This window comes from Rhodamnia argentea, chromosome 5 (genome assembly GCF_020921035.1).
Source record: "Rhodamnia argentea isolate NSW1041297 chromosome 5, ASM2092103v1, whole genome shotgun sequence".
NCBI lineage: Eukaryota > Viridiplantae > Streptophyta > Magnoliopsida > Myrtales > Myrtaceae > Rhodamnia > Rhodamnia argentea.
The window spans coordinates 27,442,171-27,467,196 of NC_063154.1; the positions used below are offsets into that span (position 1 = coordinate 27,442,171).

Genomic DNA, 25,026 nt, shown 5'->3' on the forward strand with positions numbered 1-25,026 from the left:
CTATCTCTAGTCTTTCCAAGCAAATTATCAATTGCGACTCTACCAAGCTATTCACATTCACAATTGTGGTCTTTCTAAGATTCAACAAACATCAAAATTGCATGCTTGTTCACCATCACTAAGGTTCATTTAACTTTTCACCTTATCTTGGTCCTTTCAAGCCATCATAAACATCAATGTTCTTCTCCGTTTGTTCTCTCGATCAAGGTCCTTCCAACTTGTTCACCTTTGTAGAGATACTTCTAGTTTGTAGACATCCATGTCTAATTCCTTGTTCACTTCTGATATCAAAGGTATCCTTCTATATCAGTTAAGCATTCTTAATTGTGATAGAGCACTCAGCATATTATTGTCACCCCTGAAAATAAAGTATGCTTAATAATAACTGAATATTGAAAATGAAAATAAAGTATGCTTGATAATAATTGAATATTGAATACTAAACAATACATGTTTGTTAACTAAGCCGGAAAAAAAAAAAACTGTTTTTGCAAAACATCTAGCAAGATTCTAAGTGCCTCTCTCTTTCATAGAATGAATAAGTGGCCTTACCTCACCTAGCAAATTAGTGATTTTCTGACTTGATTAAACCTTTTAAGCTTCATCTGGTTAGGATTACCAAATGTGTTTAATTTTACTGAGTGCTAAATATTTGAGTTGTCAAGACTTGAGCGTGTTGTCAATTAGCCTATAAATTTGGAAACCGCTCTCCTCGGATCTAATCTTACTAAACACATTGTATTGCAGCATAGATGTAAGATTTGGTAACTATAAATAAAATTTAAATGCAAATTGGTAAGTTCCTAATGACCTTGACATTGCAATTCAAATATTAGATAATTTATGCAGACTTTAGGAAACTTAAATGTGAGATAGGGATTTATTACATTGGTAAAAAGGTAGAAATAGGCAATCACAGCGATTACCTCTCTAGACGTTATGCTTCGCACTTGTCACGGAATACTGGATTTCAGCCATGATTTTTCAATCCACCCGCATGTCGAGCTGGGATTTCTTTCATAACATTGTTTGATTGTGATCAACTCTTTTATATTGGCCTACCCCGTTTCGGTGGCATGTGAGAAAATTTCTCGTTAATAAGAAAAACCGGCTTATTAAAATATTTTCTCACAACACCAGGTAAATTGGACATTACCAAATTGCAACTGATCATAATGTAGAGGACTATGTAATTTTTTTTATAATTATGTTTTCAAACAGGTCAATCCAAATATTTTTTTTTTTTTGGTCGGATCAGGTCAATCTATTGACGCCATCAGTTTCTGACCATGTTCATCTCCTCCCTTCCGTCCGGTGGCTGCTCAAACCGAGAGGCGTCCAGAGAGAGTCAGAGAGAGAGAGAGAGAGAGAGAGAGAGAAGACGAGCTTCGATGGAGTCAACCATATCCAAAACTCTCTCTCTATCCACTCCGTCCTCTTTCAACCCCTTCGTCTTCCGCCTCCATCGCTGCGTCTCCAGGTCGCTTCATCGCCGGTGCCTCCCGTCGCGGCTCGTCGCTCACAGACTCCGCTGCATTTACGCTGACCGCATCCGCAGCCCGATCGTCGGTTCGGTCCCGTCTTTTTCTCCGCCCGCTTCAGCGAGGTATCGTTTGCAGTGCGTCTCGAGCTCCGCTGCTCCTTCTGGTGCCTTCGGCGGACATGGCGGTGGCGGTAATGGCCGCGGCGGAGGAGGAGGAGGCGGCGGTGGCGGCGGCGGAGTTGACGGTGAGGATGGGAAGGCGAAATCGGTCGTGGATGGAGCCGAGGAAGCCTCAGGTGTCTCCTCTGATGTCATAATTCTCGACGTCGGAGTAAGCCTCTCGCTCTCTATGTCTCTCGCACTTTATGTGAATGAACAAGCTAAAGCTCGATTTTGTCTGTGTATGTCCAACTTTCTTTGCATTGTATTGCTGAAGATGTTATTCCGTGGTACGTGTCATGTTTCTTTTTTGGGCGACCACTTGAATGTCTCTGTTTCGTCTCTGCAGGGTATGACTTGTGGGGGATGTGCAGCGAGTGTGAAGAGAATTCTGGAAAATCAAGTGAGTTTACCATTGCTTTTTGTTTTTCTTGTAATTCTTGGAAGGAGTTTGCTATTATACTTTCTAAGTAAACTCTAGGATCGTCCATTCTTTTATATGAAGAAAATCGTCATCAACTTGAATTAAACTAAGTGTGATGGAACAGTCATCCACTGGGTTACGCATTTTGTCCTCTCATAAACACGAAGACAAATAAGGTTTTAAATGATCTCTTATGTGGGTGGAAAGAATTACGGAGAAATGGGTTTCATCATTTTTTGAGTTAAGATTCTAACCTTGTGTTTCTTTGTCTGCTCTAACTTTGGACAGCCACGAGTATCTACTGCCAGTGTCAATCTTACAACCGAGACAGCAATTGTATGGCCTGTATCTGAAGCTAAGGCTGTACCTAACTGGCAAAAAGAGTTGGGAGAAACCCTTGCAAAACACTTGACAAATTGTGGCTTTAAGTCTAACCCTCGAGGTAGGCAGTTTTATTCACCATCTGCTTGTTGCTGTAAAATGATGTTTGGCTGATATTTGTGAATATCACAGATGGTTCTGTGTCAATGACTCCATCTACTAGTTAGAAGTACAAACTTCTATATCTATTTGGCTCGTTACAAATACAAATGGTTTTATAAGTATTAAATTCGTTCAATCAAGTGCTGCATAACATTTTAAGATTCTTGACAACTGACTTGTCCCTGTGGACTTCTCTTTACTTTGGGTCGTCCTATCTTCCAGTTCTATCATGACATTTTGCGAGTAAGGGTTTATCAGCAATTGTTAATTTCTATGATCCCATACATGCTGCTTTTGGCGGTTAAGCATTAGTCTGTCAGGTAGGTTCTAGAGAGATAAATGGTGACTGGTCTTGTTTGCATTCTGACTCTCACGGGTGGTGCTTATCAGAATCTATCCAATTTAGTTGAATAGCAAACCTGATTATTTTGCGAGTCTTGCAATAATTGAAGCCTGGCTAAAAGTTTCACATGAATCAACAGATAAACATTTATTCCATAAGTAATTTAAAATGTTTTCATGTACCATGACGATTCCTCCAACTGAATTATTTGAATGTACAAAATTTCTTATTTCAAAGCCTTTTCTTGCTAAAGTTTTGAATTTCTATAACTGAAAATTTGTGATATGTTATCTTTGAAATACTAGTTATCGAGAATGTTTGGGTGATCCATTTCATATGCTTTTTATAAGCGGGAGTAAAATTACCTGTATGTAAGCTTCTTTTCTGCAAGAAACTTCAAGCACTTTATCTAAAGCCTTCCATCATGAGCCTTCATATGTACAAAAGTTCTTATTTCAAAGCCTTTTCTTGCTAAAGTTTTGAATTTCTATAACTGAAAATTTGTGATAAGTTATCTTTGAAATACTAGTTATCGAGAATGTTTGGATGATCTATTGCATATGCTTTTTATAAGTGGGAGTAAAACTACCTGTATCTAAGCTTCTTTTCTGCAAGAAACTTCAAGTACTCCATCTAAAGCGTTCCATCATGAGCCTTGATAGTGAATGTCTTGCCTCGCACTTTCTTTCTCTCATTATGACTGCAAATTTTGTCAATGAGATAAAGATGTTTAAACATCATAACATAGACATGCAGCCTCCTAAGTGAGAGAAAACTAACATATTTTTTACCTTATGGATTATGGCAACATCAAATTGAATTAGTTGAGACATTAGCCTTATTTAAGTTCATTGTGTAATATGCATTGATGGAAAGATGGACAAACGAGTCGCAGGTCAGGAAGCTACTGAAGGCGATGTTGTACCATAGGAATGATAAAGATCCAAGTGAGGAGTAACTGTAGTGAACTTTGGTATGTCCTTGTTCCATTGTGTTCTGAAACTTTCTATAATTTGAACTTGTGAGTAAGGACACTAGTCTCATACCTCGAATATGAAAACCTAGGTTCTCAATTAATGATTGCAATTTATCCCTTCAATAGGTGAGTATCGGTGGCCTCTCGAGGAACTGGTTCGAGATCATCAATGCTGGATGGGTGAATGGGGGAAGCAAATCTGAGTTAGTTGTTGTTAGGAAACAAGGGAGAATGATCTTGTAACGGTTGGTTTGAATTTGTACATGAGGCGGTGATTTGTATTTTATCCATCTCACTCGCTTTCCAACTGTAATGTATTTGGGTTACCCTCTTGTATTTCAGAAAGGATTATTTAAGGAATATATGCGGGTCGTCTAAAATCAGTTGAATGCATACTGTTGTGTGATTACGGGCATCCAAGATGTCCTGGGAAAGTATAGAATAAGATCTAACACGGGGCTGAGGATGACTTTATTTGGGGACCAACATGGAAGTTGACATATAAGTTAATACCACAGGCCCTTTCGAGTTGATTGTTGACAGCATGAGAATAGAAAACAACTTTCCGGAAATGACCTTTATATATATCGAACTTGTTGAATATCTTTATAAGAAGAAAGACCCCTGATGAAAATCAAGTTATCAACACTTGCGAAGAATTCATTCTAAATTATGTCTGCAAAACCTACATCTATTTTGATATTACTAAGTGCACAGTGTCAGCAGCCAGTAATGTCGGGATCGCAATAAGGCTGCAAATTGTTGAATATTATCTTTCACTCTGCAAAGGAGGACTGTCACTGTTGGTCCATGATTTTCCTCCCATTTTTGGGGCATTCATGATGATGCAAGCTGGTAATTTACTGCTTAAATTGGGCTTCGGACTTGCATTACTACATCTATATATTGCATTATCCTCCCTCCCTCCCTCTCTTGCTCTTGCGCGTACACACATCCCGCCCACTAGTGCTTCCTGCAGCATGCGATGATTGACTCAAATTTTTATCACAAAAAGGGAGACTCAATTTTTCCTCAGGGAAGAAATTTTTTTAGAATTTATTATCTGGCATATAAGTAATAGCATTCTATTTGAAAGACTTCCATGTTGAAAGGATCTGAATTTTCACATTCTTCTTTCTCAGTTTTAAGCATTGACGGGCTTTAATCTCTCAATGACTTAATGCTGTTTTTCTCATTTTTTTTACATACTAGACCATTCCTTATAAATAAAGTATTTACAAAGATAAAACATGAAATAAGTAAATGGCGGATCTCTTGAGGATATATAAGGAGTGGTAGATGTGGTGCATAATTGATTCTCTCCATTTGAAATATAGGGATGGGTATTGGGTATTAATAAGCCATACAAAGTCAATTTGAATTGGAGTGGTGCTGAACATTTGATCTTAATGAAAGTATAAACTTATTAGGAACGGTGCTTATCTCATCCAGATGTAGATCTTTTGCATATCATTCATTGACCTTCTAAGGTTTGGATGTAGCTGGTTTGTGTGTCTCAATATACCTTAATAGAAATGGTACTTCTTTGCTGACTGCTGTTGTGTCTTTCTCAGCATCAAAGAATCCTGTTCACTTTAAAATCATGTTGTATTATCAATTTCATTTCAACTTTTATGCTACTTTCCCATTGGGACCTGTAAACTTTTGCGATAGATAATTTCAAGAGCGCACTTGGAAAACCTGCAGTAATTGCTTTTTCAGCTCTTTTTCCATATGCATGACATGGTGAAAAATCTGCAAATGATGGAGGGTGTTGCTCCAAGTATAACTAGATTCTTGCATTTGCTAGGAAAGGCTATTTGTTTGTTCATTATGTACACATGCGTAAACCATACACATAAGTACATGCAATCAAGCATTATGGTATGTTTAAATGATGAAACGAGCAACTTTCATTCTTTCGATCATCCTGATCTGACCCTCCACCTTTTTGCAACACATGCAATTAAATTCGGACTTAGAAAGCTGGATTTAAAGGGTCAGAAGAAGAGACGAAATGTGGACGAGCAGAAAGAGAATGTGCATGGGCCGAAACCCAAAATTTACCAACTAAGCTTTATTTGCATTCTTGAATATGTTCTGTATTGTCTCTAAGGGTTTAGTTAGGAAGTGTAGTAGTAGAACCTACCAAAGAGGTCAGTTGAGCTTTTCAAATTTACCTCATCTTTCTTTTATATTGGCTGAAAAAGAATGGGAAAGAAAAAAAATTTCATGTCTCAAAGGGGGGTCAATTATAGAAGTTCAAAACCGAGATAAATCCTTCCTTTAGCTTTATGCTGGTATGTATGATTTCCTCTAGGGAGTCTAGTTCTTATGCCTATAATTTGACAATGCAGATGCTGGAGGAGACGATTTTTTCAAAGTTTTTGAGAGAAAGATGAATGAAAAGCGTGATCGCCTCAAGGAAAGTGGTTCGTATCTGGACATTTTGTTCTTCCAAATCATTGAAAAAAACTAGGCATTCTTGTCAGAACATTTTTATTAGTCTTTTTCTTTTTTTTCATACAACTTAGCATATACATAATTTATTGGTTTACAGGTCACCAGCTTGCAGTTTCGTGGGCCCTATGTGCTGTTTGCCTCTTGGGCCATCTCTCACATTTCTTTGGCGCTAAGGCTCCTTGGATCCATGCTTTTCATTCAACTGGATTTCATCTGTCCTTATCACTGTTTACTTTGATTGGTCCGGGCCGTGGACTAATCTTTGATGGTCTGAGAAACCTTTTAAAGGGGGCTCCAAACATGAACACTTTGGTTGGTCTGGGGGCTTTATCTTCATTTTGTGTCAGTACATTGGCTGCCTCAGTGCCAAGACTGGTATGTCATGAAAAATGGTATTATATAGCTCTGGTGGCATTCCCAAGTTTTGTTGCATATCAGTTGACTTTTCTATAAAAATACTTTTCGTCTGAGACCTGTTGGTAGTTCCCGATATTCTGTAGTATTGGTCTGAAGCATCATGCCTGCCGCCCATCTTTTGTCTTGTAAATGCTTGTGCTGGACAGAAGCAGCAGCTGCATACATGTTTCTGTCCATTCCTTTAGTCATTTTGCTAGTATTAGCCATTTTTTAAATTAAATCCTAAGAAAAGTTGATTTTGGTAGCCTTCCATCTTCTCAGGTTGAGATTGACCTGCGACAGTGTCTTCCATGAATTCACAATTTTGCAAAGCGTGTGACTTTAGACTTTTGCAGCTTTCATGTACCATCAAAGCTAAGGGAAAGTTTACATCATTCTATAACTAAATGGTGGTGTTGTGTGGGAAAATTCTATTGAAACTCCATAAGCTTTGGTTATGTTGAAGTACTTGAATATTGAACCATGCCTTTTTCTAACTGCATAAGATCTTAGAGAAGTTGGTTGTGGTCCTACAGAAGTTTACAGTATCACAGCACGAGCTTTTGGGTTCATATTTTGTCAAGCTTTTTATTCGCCTTCCCAATTATATATATTTCCACACTATAGTCTTATATCCAAAGTGCAGCCTACACAAGAGAGTGAGTTTTTGGGTTCATATTTTTGTCAAGCTTTTTATTCGCCTTCCCAATTATATATATTTCTGCACTGTAGTCTTATATCCAAAGTGCAGCCTACACACAAGAGTGAGTGTTAGTGTTTGAATTTTATACCACGCATTCATCTCGGAGCTTGAGTTTTTAGAGCAGTTAATTCTTATCCCACAAAATTTCACAGATTAATACTCTTTCAAAATCCTACTCTTTGTTCTGTAGTGAAAGTGTTCTTACATTTTTTGTAATAACGCTCTTACTATAGATTTAGTCTAGCTATCTACTATTTGATGCTTAAAATTAGCCGACTAGACTAAATTTACATCCAAAAATAAGGACTTGGTCTGTTAAACGCCCTTTGAGAGAAGTTATGTTTAGGCTTAGGACATAGAGTGCAGGCAAAGTTGCATCCATGAAAAAAAAAAAAAATTGGTGTGAATAACTCTTCTTTTTTTTTTTTTTTTATGGGGAACAAAGTTTAGGCTATTTTAATATAGGGGCAAATATGTGATTTGACCAAAGCACATGGAGGTGCATTATTAAGTTTTTTCCTTTATTTTTCTTGCATCGATCCATTAGTTGAAAGCATTAAAAAAAGGGCTTCCAACTGTCTAAGGTATTATAGTGTTTATGGGAGTCTCACATGTTGACATGCTGCTTTGTATAGCCTATTGTGGACAATATCCTGGAAATATATCAAGTTCCTTGATGTATGAAATTTTGCTGTCTCTGGTACCTTGAAAGGTTGAGATTCAGGTATACTTGGAATAGCTACAGGATTTAAAATAAATGAATAAATAAAAATTGGCATCCTGAAAACCTGAACGTTTTTTTGGCTTTGTAATATTTAGATCTTCTATGGGGATCTTGCCTGTAATGCATAAATTACCTTTTCTTTGAATTGAGCACGCACATATCAATTAAGTTTCTCTTTCTCAGATCTCATATCTACTCTCGCATTTGATTCTTCTGTCTTTGATTATGACCCATGAGCCTTACATTTTGTTCCATTTGGGCAAGTTTACGCTGCATGAAATAAGAGAAGGATTTTGAAACTTATTTATGTCTGCTAGTTTGCCTACATGAATGTCTCTGCTACTTTGATTCCTTTCTTTTGTTTTTTTTGTTTTGTCTAGATATGCTTGCAGAGCAGTATGAGGACTATTGGGATGCTAATTATGAAAATTCAAAAGCTTGGGCTTCTAGTGCTTTTGTACATTTTACATTATGGGAAAATAAATTCTAACTGTGGTGTAACCTCTGCAGTTGTTGTCATACTGTAACTTTTCTGTAGGTTGTTTTCTCCATGATATGTGAAGGACTAATAATTAGTAATGGGCCTAATGGCTAACTTGAGAAAAAGTCTCTATTTTTTTTAATTTTTTCTTAACTGAGTTTTTAATGCAGGGTTGGAAGGCATTCTTTGAGGAACCCATAATGTTAATAGCATTTGTCTTGTTGGGAAGAAACCTTGAACAAAGAGCCAAAATCAAAGCCACAAGTGATATGACTGGACTTTTAAGTATTCTACCATCAAAAGCTCGTCTATTGGTTTCTGGTGATGAAGAAGACTTCAGCTCAATTGCGGAAGTTCCTTGTAACACTCTCTCTATTGGAGATCGGATTGTTATTCTACCTGGAGTGAGTAAATGTGCTTTTACTTCACCATGATGCATAAATTCTACAGCTAGAGACTTGCATTTTATTTATGTTTTGCAAGCTCTATTAGGTCGCTATTTGTTTGATATGGAGATTTTACCGTTTTTCACCCTTAAAACATCTAAAATTTAAATTTTAGGAGTGTGACGAATCAACATGTCTTCGTGAAATTGCTATTCATTTTTCTCTGGGTCGTTTGGAATTTTTGTTATTAAAAATTTTCCCTGTATTGGAGATCTAGTTACCTTGTCTCTTTTTGAATTTTTGAAATATTCCACATCGCTTGTCTACGGGTTTATATGGGCTTTATATTCATATAGTCTCGTTCTACTTAATAGTTTAAGCTTTTGGTTGGACTTTCTAACCTGATTTCAAAGCCAAGTTTTGCCCTAGATTAGTTCTTGTGTGAGGCTTTCCGTTCGTAAATTCCGCATGTTCTCTGACCCGGTTGCATGTGAGAGGGGATGTTATAGTATCTCATGTCGCTCGTATACAAGGTTAATATTGGTCTTATATTCGTGTAGTCTTCCTCCGCCTAATAGCTAAGTTTTTTATTGGACTATTTAACAGAATTTAACTCTATTCACGTCTCTGCAACAAGGCACTTCAAAAATATTAGAAGAATCATTTTGTTGTTGACATAATCCACCTGGACAACCAAATCGAAGAAGATACTATTATCTTCTTCATAACGCAATTCGAGGGAAAAATGTGGTTCTGCTCATTTTTTTGATTTAGTTTTTTGGGTCAAAGCAAATGCATTAGCTGTCTGATTGCAGGTCTTGCAAATATTTTTTTTTCTTTTTGTCATTTTCGTCTCACCTTTTCGTTTATATGTGCAATGGTAGGACCTCATATTTGCGAAATTATCTAAGGGTTGTGGTTATTTACCTATAATTGAAATATCTAAGTACACTTGCAGGACATGGTTGGTAGGATTATGATCCTTAATCTTAATTTCTGTGATTTTAGGACCGTGTTCCTGCAGATGGAGTTGTGAGAGCTGGTAGAAGCACTGTCGATGAATCTAGTTTTACAGGAGAGCCATTACCAGCAACTAAATTACCAGGGGTATTTTCTTCAAGTATATTCTCCAGTTTTCCATTTGCGAAATTGCTACATTTTTTTAATCTCTTCATTCCCCTCATAAATTGTTTATGACCAAGTTTTGGTTCTTTATTCCCCTTTGACTCTTGTGGAAATTCTTTTGTTGCTGCTGGAGGTTCTCTTTTCCAGATTTATAAGGCTTTTATATTTTGTTGCTGCTTGTTTTCATCTGTACCAGAGCCAAGTCGCTGCCGGAAGTATAAATCTTAATGGCACGCTTACAGTTGAAGTGCAAAGGCCAGGAGGTGAGACTGCTATGGGAGATATAGTTCGTCTTGTGGAAGAAGCACAGACTAGGGAAGCTCCTGTGCAGCGGTTGGCTGACAAGGTTCTTATAATTTACCCTAGTGTTACTGAATAAACATGCCATAGACTGTGATGAAATACTCTGCTTTTAGAACGACTGGAAATCTTAGCCTTTTCAACTCTAAATTAGACTATCATCTGCTTCACGACATTTCTGTCTCGACAATGAATGGGTTGTGTCACTTTCTTCTTGAACTATGATCTCGTTATCCCCCTTGCGGTTAGGATGTGATTACTTGCTGCTACCATGATCTGGTTATCCCCCTTGTGGTTAGGATGTGATTACTTGCTGCTAGGTTTTGGGTGGATCATGCTTGACAAATCACAGATTACATACACAAATGGTAGCTTGCTCACAACTTGATTGTCAATTTAAGTTCTGGAATATAGTATTTTGTAAGCAAAGTGACTATGACATACCCTTAGGAGATAGAGACTACATGACTTCTCCTTGTCGTATCGCATGATCCATACTGCCTCAGAACTCTGGTCTTAGCAGCAATCTTCTTAGTGATTTTTTCGAAACCTCCACTGGTGTAGGATGTGGTCAAGCAACAAGGCGACATGACAACCACTCAACCGAGTCTTACTTGCACTTACTCTGTTTGGCATTTGCTTTAGATAGATTTCTACAGGAGCCTCATATCCTGTATGTTGCATATATTCTTGATTCTCCTGTTGAATTCATTGCTCTTGTTAACCAGTGTCTGCAATAGAATGACAAATAAATTACTTCCTACCTACGATAAGTCAACTCTAAGGACCCACATCGAGTCAAAACCTCTTTCATGTTACACTTGATATGATGCACTCCCAAGGGATGCTAATAGCGATCTTGAAAACTAGGGTAAAATGAACTTGGCCAAAATTTTGCATTTGCTTATGACAAGGAAAACTAGAAAATTCTATCTCTTTGCCTCCAAAGATTTTTTTTTTTTTTTTCCAGTTAAGTTGAAAGGTTAAAACTTCTTAAATCTTTCAAAAGGCAAGAATCTGGAATAAATTTTGTATTGCCGGATATTTGGTTCAAGCAAAGTTAACTGTGTCATAATCTCTGTACTTGGTGCACTCTACTTTGTTTGAAATGTTAGAAACGGTCTTGTTGCTAATTTTGTATGCGGGTGGCTTCTACCTGAAGCCATTTTGTATGGGGGAGGTGTCCCCTTGATGAAATCTTATTTATCATTCATTCATAAATGTATGGTGGACGCTCTTTCTTGTAAGCATTCCTTGATGTGGCACCATTTTACTGAATATCTACATTTGAAAGAGGAAACAACTTACCAGTATTGAGGATACAAATCTAAAAAGTTTGTGCTAAACAAAACTGGCATGGGGCATTTGGAAAGTAGGCTGCCAATTACTACAAAGGCGTGGGAATTGAATTAAAGATTGCAACTATACAGAAAGATCGGAATCTGTCTCACCACTAGAGAGCAGCAGTTAAAAGTAAATCTCCTTGAAGTTAATTTACCCATTCTTGCTGATGATTTATCAGGTGTCCGGGCATTTTACTTATGGAGTCATGGCTCTCTCTGCTGCTACATTTGTATTCTGGAACATGTTTGGTTCACGAATTCTACCTGCTGCTCTTAATCAAGGAAGTTCTCTATCTTTGGCACTGCAGCTTTCATGCAGTGTTCTGGTATGTCGAAACTTCCTCTGATGTTTTATTTTCACTTCATGTGCTCACATGTTGCTGCAATGCTTTGTCAATTCCCCTATATAGTCACCAATAATTTGGTCAACCATGATTGTACTTTTGACTCTTGATATCACAAGTAGCCATTCCTAGTCTCGGCTGTTTTTCATCCAGTTTTCTTCTTTAGTTGACAAAAGTTGGAAGTGCCCAAAGGGATACCAAATTCTCGAGTTTGGGGAACTTCTCTGTCTAAACAGATCTAACAGGAAGAAGCACTATTTGCTACAATAAGCAAATTTGACTTATAAAACCTCACCAGTATCTTTGATTTTTGGTATATCGGTTTGGTTTTAGTAGGGGAAATAGCAAAACCAACAAACTTGGTTCAACATTTTGGTTGGATATTTTTGTGAGCTGCACCAGACCAATTGTGTTTTCACCTTCTTTTTATGTATTCAATAACATTTTTTTTTTTTTAATTTCAAAACTACGGTAATGTTGTACAAGAAAAAAGAGAGATTGTTTTATTTGGATTTAAACATATTTTATGTAGAAAAAGATAGAATTCACAAGTTAAACTCTGCCATATTCTAGTATGTTTTTAGTACTTTCGATACTGAATTAATTTATTTTAGTACTGTACATTATGGATAAATGCTGTTTATAGTTACTCCTTAGAGCGAATATGAGCTTCTTATACACGATAGGCTAGAATTCCGCCTGTTTCAGTTTTGCCTCTTGGGCTGGAACCTTAGCCACAATAAAGGAGTAGGGAATGGTGTGTGTTATGGAGCATGAGTACTTTTTTTCTTAAGTTGAACTCTATGAAATGAATCCTGGAAGAAATTGCTTTTCAGCAATACAGGTACAAAGTTATAGTGATAGACAAAAGGATGTGCAGATTTTATAAAAGAACATAATAGGGTCCCAAGAGAAATTTTTTACAGGATTGTGGAGAAGAGAGGAGATATTTTGCTTTCTATATATAACTGACGAAGGACATGTATGATGGGGCAAAAACTTTAGTGGTTATGCAGGGAGAGAAACTGAAACCTAAAACCATATGGTTGAGAAACTGAAACCTAAAACCATATGGTTACATCAAAGCTCATCTCTAAGTTATTGCTCTTTGCACCGGTAATGGATGAAACAGGATGCATTCAAGATGATATTCCTTGGTGTATGCCTTTTGCGAATGATGGTGTTAGCAGATGAAACCAAACTGGAGTAAATAAGGAACTAGGATTTTTTAGGAGATGTTGGACATTGGAATGTAGGGATTTTTATTTAACTTGATCTGAGAGAGAGTCTATGAAGTGTATTTAAGTGACAGTAGAGGTTAAAATGTGATAAATGGTGAGAATTGGAGATTAGAAGGACCTAAAATGTGAACGCTTTTGATCTCCTGGATCCATTTAGCAAAGGAATGGAGGAATTGGTGGAGATCTTGCCTGTGGAGTACTAGTAAGATGAATGGAGTGGGGAAGTGCATTTTGGTCATGTGCAACCATTGAATGCCACTAGCTAAAGCAGAAGGGAAAATTCTTGGACAGCAAAAGGGCCATAAATGCTTGTGCAACATGAACTGAAAAAATTTGTACGGTGAAAACCGTCACTCATAGTCGAGTTTTGCAAAATCGTACACACTCCTGGTCATGTGATGAATCTAATTACTATTATTGCACAACCAGTTCTTGGCCAGAGTGTTGCCAGAATGGCAGAAACAGTAAGGCCTTGTGGCATTAGATGCATAAAACAAATAAAAAATAAGTACATAAAGAATTATTATCTTTGGCTACAAAACCATTGCCTGTTGGTTTCAGATGTTTATTGGATTTGTTGACTTGTAACTATAGGTAGTTGCGTGTCCATGTGCACTTGGCTTGGCCACACCTACTGCTGTGCTCGTTGGAACTTCACTCGGAGCAACAAAAGGTTTGCTTTTACGTGGTGGAAGTGTTCTGGAGAAGTTTTCCATGGTAAACACAATTGTGTTTGATAAGACCGGGACCTTAACGATTGGCAAACCTGTTGTGACAAAGGTTGTGACTCCTGGATGCACACAACAAATAGATTCCAGGTTGAGCAGAGACTAGGTCATTTTTATTATATATTGAGTCAACTTACCTGCATTTTTTTTTTTTGTGCATGATATTTTTTTAGGTAGGGTATAGCTTCTGTCATAATTGGAAAGAAAAAACTGCTTTCATGTTTTGCTTGTGAATGCCAATTTGGAAGAAAAAGGGTTGATGTTTCTCTTGTGGTCAGTAATTCACGCTATGTCGCCCATTTTGGATGAGTAATGTGCTTTGCAATCAGATCAATGTGGAACTGTATTAGTTCAATGTCAGGAAGCTACTACATTTACTCTCGCGCCAATTTTTTATTCGCAGGATCAGTAAGAACGTAATTCCTTTGAGTGGAAATACTTCATATTCTCCAATCTAGGATCCAAATCCATCGAAAAAGGGAGCTGGATGATTATTGCAATGAAAATATCCAAAGAAATGTTTTCCTATAAAATTTAATTCTTGAGAACTGTTAATTGCTTGGAGGAGGTGCTTGCTTAGTCCTACACATGATTATTTCATGGCCTCATCGTCTTTACCATAAGATGACATTTTTTCATAAAAGTTATCCTGATGAGGATTGACGATGTTCAAGTGACGCTAAATGTTACTAAGACATCTTCAAACTAGTTGACCCTGATTCATCTGCATAAATCTACTGAAAATCTCTGTTTAGTCTATGTACAAAACAAGCTAGGAAACTTTGTGGTGCATTCTCCAACATGCATGACACGTTCTTCTCAGAAAATGAATGATTGCTCAATATCTATCTACCTAGTCTTGTTTGATACTTCTGTATCACATTGGGGCACTGTGAAAGATGATTAATCTGAAGTGCTGTATGCATGAGCTGTTATTACTATTGATGAGGTAAGTAACCGTACATGTTTCATTGATACAGGCATAATTCAGACGACACATGGTCAGAAGTTGAGGTTCTTCAATTTGCTGCTGGAGTAGAATCAAATACAATTCATCCTGTTGGCAAAGCAATTGTACAAGCAGCTCAAGCTCGTAATTGCCCGGAAGTGAAGGTGCTTTGTTTGGATCATGAATGGTTGTTCTCAGCAATGATCCAATTGGTTAAAAGCTCAATGATTTTTTCTATGTCAACCTGCAAACAGTATGCTTTTGTCACAATGCATGACAATCGCACAGTCAACTCGTGTTTCCCCTTCTATTATATTCTCTATGCTTTACATTTGTGAGAAGGAATATTGAAATTAACAAATTGCGTCAACAAATGAACTTTGTATTTACTATATTAGTTTGCACATGATAGACTTGTTTGGGTAATGGGTTGCCAGTTTGAAATTCTTACTGCAAAATTTACTGCATCACCCCCAAACCCCCAAAAAAAAACCCCCAACAACCCCACAATTTTTTTTCTCTCTGTAAGGATTGAATTGTTTTGTAGGTGGTAGATGGAACTTTCATTGAAGAACCTGGTTCTGGTGCAGTGGCCGTTATTCACAACAAAAGAGTTTCTGTAGGGAACTTGGAATGGATTAGGAGGTACCATCTATTCTGTACTGTTCTCCACATTTGAATCAGTATTAGTAATTAAGTTCCAAATTCTTTCTGTTGAAGTTTGTCCCACATTGCATGACAACAGATTCTAAGTACTCTTTATATTCATATGGTCTTTCTCCACCTATTAGCTTAAGCTTTTGAGTTTTCTAATATGGTATCAGAGCAAGGGCTAAACTGAAACCCTAACCGTAAACTCTTCTACCCGCAATCTCTCTCTCTCTCTCTCTCTCTTCCCCCATCGCAGTTCCTTCTCACCTTCTTCTTTGCTCTCTTTCATAGTGTAGGGCAGCACTAATGAGGCGGCTCTTTGAATCTAGTGTTTGCCCTAAATCTCGCCTCTATGAGATAAATTAAAGCATTTAATTCAGTTTTTTTTTCTCAACATGGTATCAGAGCCGGTGCTATCCCTTTCGCGAATGTGCGTAGTAAAAAATTCCTCAAAAACTCCACGTGAATGTGCGTAATCAAACTTTCACGTGCTGCTTGTAATTCGGCTTGCACGTGAGTGAGAATGCTTGACAATGGGTTCTAAATGCTCTTTATATTCATGTGGTCTCCCTTCACCTATTAGCTTAAGCTTTTGAGTTGAACTTTCTAATACTTTCCTATTAAGGGTGTGCATGTTCCGGTCCTTAGTTACATACTAGGATCGGAACCGGTAGTCCCGGTCCCCAAATTTTCGGGACCAAGGACTGGACCGGGACCAACGGTCCGGTCCGGTCCGATCCTAGTGGGATTGCTAACACCAGGTGCTTATAGAAATCTAACCCTTGGATCTAAACTAACAACTTCCATTTTCAACCATCCTACCAAATAAAACATACACGATCGTACAACTATCACATGAGTACTTATAATCCTAAAATAATAAGAAAAGACTAAATTAGGATAGAGACGAGGAGAGGAAGCGGTGAGAGGATCGACGAGTCGATGACGTGAGTGGCCACGATAGGGTTCGCCGGTACCCGCAAGACGCGAGAAGAGCGACAACGCCAACAAGCAAGAGGCAGGACCGCAAGAGGAGCAAGCGGAGAGGCGAAGGCGAGACGCGAGCATCGAGCAAGACGAGAGGAGTGAGTGTCAAGCAGAAGATGGGGAAATTAGGTTAACTAGTTCTTCAAAATTTCTATTTTGTGTGTGTGTGTGTGTGTGTGTGTGTGTGTGTGTGTGTGTGTGTGTTCTGAACGGTCCGGTCCCGTCCCGTCCACCATGGAACCAGGGACTGGACCACCCCCCTCGAGACCGGACCACCCAACCAATTCGGTCCGGTCCAGTTTGCTCACCCCTATATTCCTATATCATTTGTAAATAATAATGTTCTTTTCCGTAGAATCTAATTGTAATCCTTGCATGATCTCTTCATGAGTTTGCCTTTATATAAACTCAGTCACCAAATATTTGTATTGTTTTCATTAGTTTACTTAGTTTGGCATTTGTTTGTATAATGAAAAGAATCTGTTTATCTATTCGGCAATTGAATCTTAGTTGATTTTTGTCTACTTATCAAGACATCTCTATACGTGCCCATATAATGATTTTATAATGGACAACTTAACACTTGCTCTAGTTCTGTTCTGCCATGGACTCTCTGAAAGATGTTTCTGCTGCTTGCTTATGTCTTCTAACATTTTCTTGACAGTTTACCTAGAATTTACAATGTCTCATTGAGATTATAGACGTATTATATCCTCATAGGGAAGGAGAGAATGTCTTATTACCAAATTGACTAAGCATGCGTTGCTTTTCAGAAGATGCCATTTTTTTTTATTTCTGATCAGACCTGATAAATATCTTCTACTTGTTTATTTTCATCTTTTAGCATTATCGTATCATCGGAATTCAATTTCAAGGGTGCTATGATGTATTCTTTTTTTATGGAGCACCGCTGATAACGGGGATTGAAAGTACAAATCATCAAAGCTCAATAGATGAATACCCTTTACGTGAACAGATAATTTATTAGACATTATATAGCGCCTTATTATCCTGCACGTCAACATGCATATTCACTGGGATTTGATTATAGGAATTACTTGCAGAGTTGTTGACTTGCTTTGATTCTTGATGTTTGATTCGTGACTGTACATTCCACATTCATGATTCTTATGAGTCAACAGATATGACCTCTTAATTTGTCCATTCAATCAGTTGCATGTGAGAAATCCTCTGTTGTGTTTGAGGTCAGTGAAGGAGGCATTAATTTGTTCCAGTATGTGAGTGATGGGTACCACCCCTATGCAAAAATTCGAGAAAGAGAGTCTACAAAGTCCAGGAAACTATAATTTTTCAGTAATCCAAATCCAAAACCTGTAACCATCTGTTCATTACATTTAAAGAAAAACACTTAAGAGGCATTTCTAGTTCAGTTATGAAGCTCAAAGCATCACTTCTATTAACAGAGTGAGGCATGTCATACCTTAAAAAAGACATTAGTAATAAAGCATGATGCGAGTGTACCCACTGACCAAAGAGAATACCAGATAGGAATCCAACTGAGCATTGAGTTGTCAGGTTTTTAATTTCTCTCATCGCAATTGCTTTTTTCCCCCTTTTGCCTATTTAACGAACACGGGAAAAATGATATTTTGACATGTGTGTGATCCTTGCCTGAACCTCCTTGCGCAACATAACATGGTGGTACAAAAACATTCTGCTAACTGTGAATAACGAAAATCAACTGAAGCTCAGTAGGGCTATGGCCATAGTTCCAACCGAACAGCTCAGATCATGCAAGCTACCTTTGAGTATTTGTCTTTATTTATTTTTGCATGTGTCATTACCACAGTGGGATCTTGCTACTTTCAAACTGCTGAAAACGTTTCCTGTTGTTTCTCCTTGTTCATATGTTCCTTCTTTAGGCATGGAGTCAATGCGGATATCAGACTGATGGAAGAGCCAAAGAATCAGTCTGTGGTCTATGTCGCAGTAGATAATAGTCTTGCTGGTCTTATATATATTGAGGATCAAATCAGAGAAGACGCTAGGCATGTTGTATCGTCATTGTCCAGCCATGGAGTTGATGTATACATGCTATCGGGGGACAGAAAAAGTGCTGCTGACTACGTTGCATCCATGGTCGGCATTCCCTTGGAAAAGGTACTTTTTTAATCTCTTTATCCTACTATCTGATTGTGAGAATGGAGGTGGATGGGGGGAGGACTTTGAAATGTGGGAGGACTATTCTGTACTAGAAGCCCAATTTTTCTATCTGGATTTGTCAATTGACCGTCCAAACTTAGAAAAGACTTCTCAATCACGGAACGACTCCAACACTATCAAAACTGTTAGAATATTAAATAATAAATCATGTCTTCATCTAACAGCTTAAGCTTTTAGAACACGTGATGTTGGTTCCACCAAATTTCACATGGTATTAGAGCAGAGCATGAGATCCCGAGTTCAAATTTTTTAGGCCCCTATTTGCCTCCCCAATTAAATATTTCCTCGCTTAGTACTAGGCAAAAAAGACCAGATTAAGCGTGAGGGGAAGTGTTAGAATATTGAATAATAAACCACTTCTTCATATAACAGTTTAAGCTTTTAGAACACTCAGTAGTGATTCCACCAAATTTCACAAAAATTACTCTGCAATTAGCTCTAGGAAGCACATTTTCCATTTCAAATACAACTTGTTGACTGTCGACACTAATTCTTTCCCATAATCTACCAGCAGCTCTATCTTAATTTTGACAGCAAACATTCGGCAAACTTTGCAACTCACAGGTAGGCCCTTCTATCAACAAAACCATTTCGAGATGCCCATAGGAATTAATTTAAACCTATTATAGCAAAATCATGGACAAATTCCAACGAGTTTACTCTATTTCCTGAGATTCGATGGTGATGCTCTATTCCAAGACAGTCCAACAAAAGAAGGAAACTTTTGCTGGAAGGGAACATAAGAAAGCCAGACAGCTTTATCAAGAAAACGACTAGTAGAGCCTTCTGAGAAATTGCCACAAGCTAAATAGTAAGATTTAAGCGAGAAAGCTTTACTCAAAGAAGCGCTCCATAAAAACCGTTCATTGGGGAATGACCATTTATACTGAATAAAGAGGAGAAGAAAGAGCAAAGAGTCAAACTCCTGATAGTTGAAATGAGTAGGAAATCTTGGTTCACAAAGGGATAACTAGAATTAACATGCAAAAAATAGCCATGGAAGGGTGGGAATTATGGGGAGGATAGTTTATGTTTCTTTACTGGAGGAAGGATTTCTTGGAGAGCCGTCTGGATGTGAAGATTGAGTGTGCATGGCAAAGCATCATTGATGTATGTAGGGTGGCAGATCAATATTTCTGTTTAGTTTGACTGAAAAAGGAAATTTGATTTTCAGGCTCATTGAATTTGCTGCCTGCTCCTATAAGTTTCCACAATTTTCGATTCAGAATCATAAATCGCGGAAAATGGCCTCGATTTGTTAAGTATCCTGAACGTATAAATGTTTCTGAATTTGAAAATGGTTAATTGGCCATCTTTTCATTTTATCCGTATATATAGCTTAAGACCATTTTACAGGATTTCCATTCTCTAGTTAGAAAATCGCTAAGAAGTAAGATCACACCTGGATAATATTTTTTCTTCTTCTTTTTTCGCTTTTTATGATTGTTGCAGCGTCAAACATTGTAGCTACACCAATTAATCTGGTTTTGTTCTGAAAACAATTATTTAGTGAAAGACACATTTTTTGTTGATCACTTTCCCTGTTCACCCTTTTTGTGGTATTTAATTATGAGAATGTAGAATGTAGAATGTAGACAGCCATTCATTGCTCTGAGAAAAGCTGGAGGGAATTGCTTACAAATGCTTGCATGCTGAATAAGCAGGTGATTTCTGGGACTAAACCAGATCAAAAGAAGAAATTCATCAGTGAACTACAGCAGGATAATAAAGTTGTAGCTATGGTAGGCGATGGGATAAATGATGCTGCTGCATTGGCTTCATCTCATGTTGGAGTCGCAATGGGCAATGGTGTTGGAGCTGCTAGTGAGGTGTCTTCTGTTGTCCTGATGGGAAACAGGCTCTCTCAGGTAAGTAAAGTACTTCATTCCTTACGTTTTACATTCTATCTCATCGGTTAATTACAGTTTACAACCTCATTATTAAGTTACATATTACATCTGCACTCTAATAACAGTTAGTACAATTCCTAGAGACATTTTTGCACCTTTTATTAGAGAATTTTGGTGCATCTCAAATCAGCAAGAGACTGTCACTCCTCACTTCTTGTAATTTTCTTTTTGGAGATGGATATCATGTTTGCAACTCCTATTTGGTTAGGATGATATGTTTCTATTTAAGAGTTTCCTGTTTCAACTTGGAGCAGGGTTTAGTAAAGTCTGTAAATAACATGCTTGTCCTACAGTTAGTCGTTGAAGTAACAAAGTTCGCACTTTGAGCAAGCATTTGCTATTAAGTTGTATGATACAATTCTTTTTTTTCAATTATGATGCATAAGAACCTTAGATATGATGCCTAAAGACTAAAAACCCTCTCTCTGAAATCCCCTGTTTTTAATAAATATTCCAAGCAAACCTTTTCTACTAACTTTAATCCATTTCTGCTAAATTCTCGTATTCTCGTAATAATTGTCCAGAACAGTACATCCATTTCTGACTTATATTGGATCAGATTATTCCATATAGGTTTCTCACGATTTGAACATGTGCAAAGACGAACAGTAGATGCTCAAGTGAGAAGATACAACTCTTAGAGTTATAGCATTGTTTAAAGGGTGGGGGGAAGGCTTATGAAGACAGACTTCAGGAAAACTGTGAGAATTTCAAAGAAGAAAAGTAGTTTCTTCTATTTATTATTTTCTGATGATTGTTACAGCGAACATTACATATGAATAAAGTCTAGGACAGCTATACAATAGAGAGAAAATAAAAGCAAAAAGGAAAAGATTTCCTACTTCCTAATTCTGATGATCTACCTCCTAATTTTGAGCATTCAGAAATAAGAGTAAATGGAAACATATTAATATCATATCCCAAGATCTTCTCCTGACTCCCTGAGATCTTCTCCTGATTCTTCGACAAAAACATTGTCCATTGGTCTAGAAAGCTTCACCCTAAATATCTACAGCGTACTGTTTTTTGGAACACTTTGACAAAAACCTATGCAACTGACCGTGCCCAATGGAAATGGTTGCAATTAATCTTTTCCTCATACTTTGAGATGACCGAATAATGCCTCGTTCAAACACCCCTGAGAGCCTTTTGCATTTTTGCACAGTAGAAAGATCTCTCTACTTCATGCTCCACTAAATGTTTGACTTTCTTTTTCTGGTGTTATCTTAATGATTGTTTCATTTTGTTGCCAACATTGGGTTCAATTTGATTTGTCTCCATGCAGTTGCTTGATGCCTTGGAGCTGAGCCAGCTGACGATGAAAACTATCAAGCAAAATCTTTGGTGGGCATTTGCCTACAACATTGTAAGTCGTGCATTAAGTACTTGGGGTTTGTTCTTTTCTGCAGTTACCCCCCTTTTTCGAGCATTGTAAGAATATCTGTGACATGTATGTGGTTTGCATATCATTCTTCGAGTACAATTATGCCTCTAGAAATAGCAGACAATGTAAAGTATATCACCAAGTTTAATTGCCTGTATCTTCGTCATCTCACGAATAAATTCTGGGAACTTTGGGGTATGAGTGAGATTTTCTCTCTTCCTTTGGTTCCACCTAGCTAATAGGACCTTCGAAACCCTCACCGATACTTCTGCACATTGACTTGAAGATAAAAGATGTGAACATTGCCAACAATTGCGAGTTTGAACATATGAAGTCAGAAAAAGAAACATATTTGTTGGTCCTCATGTGTGACGAAGTAGAATGCTACAAAATGCTGAATAATTGAGCGAGAAGTAATATCGCAGTTAAGCCGGTTTGTTGCAAGTAGTGACTCGTTTCAGATGGCCTGCGATTAGCTGTCATAATCATGTAAATGATCCAAAGGTTACTTCTCAAGTTGGCATATTGCACGTAGAGTCATACTTTTCTATTCATTCTTAATTATCTTATGATATGCATGCACAGTGCATTATTCACTCGTCGAATTGCCACATTTGACTATCGACTCTTCACAGGTGGGGATTCCAATTGCCGCTGGAGCTTTGCTGCCGATGACCGGGATAACACTCACTCCGTCAATTGCCGGAGCTCTCATGGGACTGAGTTCGGTTGGCGTGATGGCAAACTCCCTATTGTTGAGGTTGAAATTTTCCTCCAAACAAAGTAAGATTTCCAGATTGCCTTCAAGCACCGAAATCTATTTGAATACCAATCTTGTGGACCAGAAAGAGGAAATGAAGGGCTCTTCTAATGCTAGCTGGAAGGAAACTCGATAATCAAGAGATGAACACTTCAACGCACTTACGGAAAGTCATCTCAGCAAAAGAACTTGCCCACAGCTTCTCTTCTCAAACACTGAGGATTCAGATGGAATTTCTGTTAGACCAAAAGCTACATTCGATGTTAATTGAGACTGGTTGAGATGACCACAGGATTTTCCTATTTCCCATGTACATTGCTGAGATATATAAAATGAGTGGAAAAATTGATTCCTGCAAAGTTAACTTTGTGTCGGGTAAATCATAGTCTGTTGACTGTGTTCACTTGTGTTATAGGATTAGGTAGAGACCAAGCAGGTTGCATACCCGAGCAGTATTTGCTGCAGCAATTGTGTCTTCTTCTATCACTTTACTCATGGCTCTGGTAATTGGAACTCAGAGAAAGAAGATAGAGCATATTTGTATGTGAGAATCGTGTAACGATATCGAAGTGCACGAACAACTCTTGGTCTACTAAATTTACATTTAGGACATATTTATGCCTCTTACCAACTTTTTCCCTATTCCAGATACATACGGTTGCCAAACGCTACACCAAGCAAGAAGTTGCCTAAATCCTTCTTTGCCCCCTAAAGCCGCAGTATAGTTTGAAGACCGGGCTGACCAATCCTTTTACTACATTGACGTGGATATGACAGATTGAGCTTCGAGAATTGACTTCATTTGCAAATTGATATCTTTGGTGGTTATGTTGTCTTCCTTTCTGTGACAATTACTTCATGTATCATTCCAGAAATCAAGATCAGAAATCGGGGATGTACAACCTTCCCGCCCGTCCCTAAAGTTCCTCCAAGTGTATGCCGTGTAAGGAGCGAAATGCGTCATCGCTTCTTGTCTCTCTAAACTAGGTGGTACACAGAAAAGAGGGGGGGTGGTAGGGAAGATGGGAGAGTTTTAAGACAAGCTATCAGACCCGACTGCTCACCACTAGAGTCCAAAGGATTCTAACTCCGCTTCCTCGCCCTCTTCTTCTCCCTAGTTTCAAACTCGAGCTGCCTCCTAATTGGAGCCACGCAGCATGCCAGATCGCCAACTCATGGATAACTGACTACCTAGCAATCGCACGCCCGCATCAACTAGCGATGACGTTTTAATTAAAGATGCTAACTCGAGGGGTCCGACGATCAAATTCTTTTCACGATTACCTAAAGCTTGCCGCAAATCGAAACTGGATATGCACATAGCATTGATTAAGAGGATGCGGTCGTGAAAATTTGCAGCTATCCTTTGTAGTATTTGCCCAAAAGTTTCTTAAATCTAAGGCCTATTCAAAAGGTCATTGAAAACATCGATTCTACAAATGTTTTAAAACTTAAAACGACATACCCCACTAGAAACCTAAAATCAAAAGCCAAATGGCTGACTGATGACATGGCAACATCTAGTATGGACTTCCGCTTAATTTCCCCTCGAAGCAATCTCTGTTTCTCAATCTTTTTATGGTCCCAAGGAAGGCTAACCGACATCATCTTCAGCTCTCACATCTTACATCGAGACATTCCCAACCAGTAAATAGTCAAACCCCCACTGATGCTTAGGTTAGGAAACGGAAATGGAAAAATCAAATGCACTTACACAACCTACCTAATATCACATTTTGTATGTATCATTCACCCGATTATTCGAATACAGTTGGAATTAATTAGTAAATAAAGTTGCGACTATAATCACCAGGAAAAACATGGCAAATGCTAACTTCTGCAACTCGAAGTGAATCAGCTCGATTTCTATCTGCAATCTCACTCCACAGGTCGCTACGACGGGCATGAAGCCACTTCCCTAAAGCCTGAGTATCCTACCAATTCAATTTTGCACAACAGTACAAACAAGCAAACCTTAGCATGCACAGCCAGCCCGAAAAAAGCAGTTCGGGCATGTCAACGGTTGGAATATAACAAATATTTGGAAGCGGTCAGACATCAGTATGGGCAACATCGAGAACAAAAGAGGCCTAAAAATA

General features: G+C 38.0%; 1 protein-coding gene across 3 annotated transcripts; it reads left to right on the forward strand.

Annotated features, from left to right (window-relative positions):
• Positions 1 to 1,277: 1,277 nt before the first annotated feature.
• On the forward strand, positions 1,278 to 23,713 carry LOC115755134 (copper-transporting ATPase PAA1, chloroplastic). Of its 3 annotated transcripts, XM_030694436.2 has the most exons (16): positions 1,278 to 1,814; positions 1,992 to 2,045; positions 2,355 to 2,508; positions 6,226 to 6,300; positions 6,429 to 6,706; positions 8,806 to 9,039; positions 10,030 to 10,128; positions 10,343 to 10,492; positions 11,969 to 12,115; positions 13,969 to 14,192; positions 15,083 to 15,215; positions 15,599 to 15,696; positions 18,573 to 18,810; positions 20,538 to 20,741; positions 22,069 to 22,149; positions 22,803 to 23,713. In XM_030694436.2, the coding sequence occupies exons 1-16, from the start codon at positions 1,290 to 1,292 to the stop codon at positions 23,061 to 23,063; spliced, it is 2,955 nt and encodes a 984-aa protein (XP_030550296.2). In that variant the 5' UTR covers positions 1,278 to 1,289; the 3' UTR covers positions 23,064 to 23,713. The 3 variants fall into 3 exon arrangements, with proteins under 3 accessions (XP_030550296.2, XP_048134779.1, XP_048134780.1); XM_048278822.1 differs by lacking the exon at positions 11,969 to 12,115; XM_048278823.1 differs by lacking the exon at positions 10,343 to 10,492.
• The last annotated feature ends 1,313 nt before the right edge of the window (positions 23,714 to 25,026 follow it).

What these genes read in the sequence shown, in the direction of transcription:
- LOC115755134 (XM_030694436.2), top strand. Translation starts at nt 1,290, where the DNA reads ATGTTCATCTCCTCCCTTCCGTCCGGTGGCTGCTCAAACCGAGAGGCG. An exon ending in CTGCCTCAGTGCCAAGACTG is followed by an intron (nt 6,707 to 8,805) that starts GTATGTCATGAA and finishes TTTTTAATGCAG; the next exon opens with GGTTGGAAGGCATTCTTTGA. An exon ending in GGGCATTTGCCTACAACATT is followed by an intron (nt 22,150 to 22,802) that starts GTAAGTCGTGCA and finishes GACTCTTCACAG; the next exon opens with GTGGGGATTCCAATTGCCGC.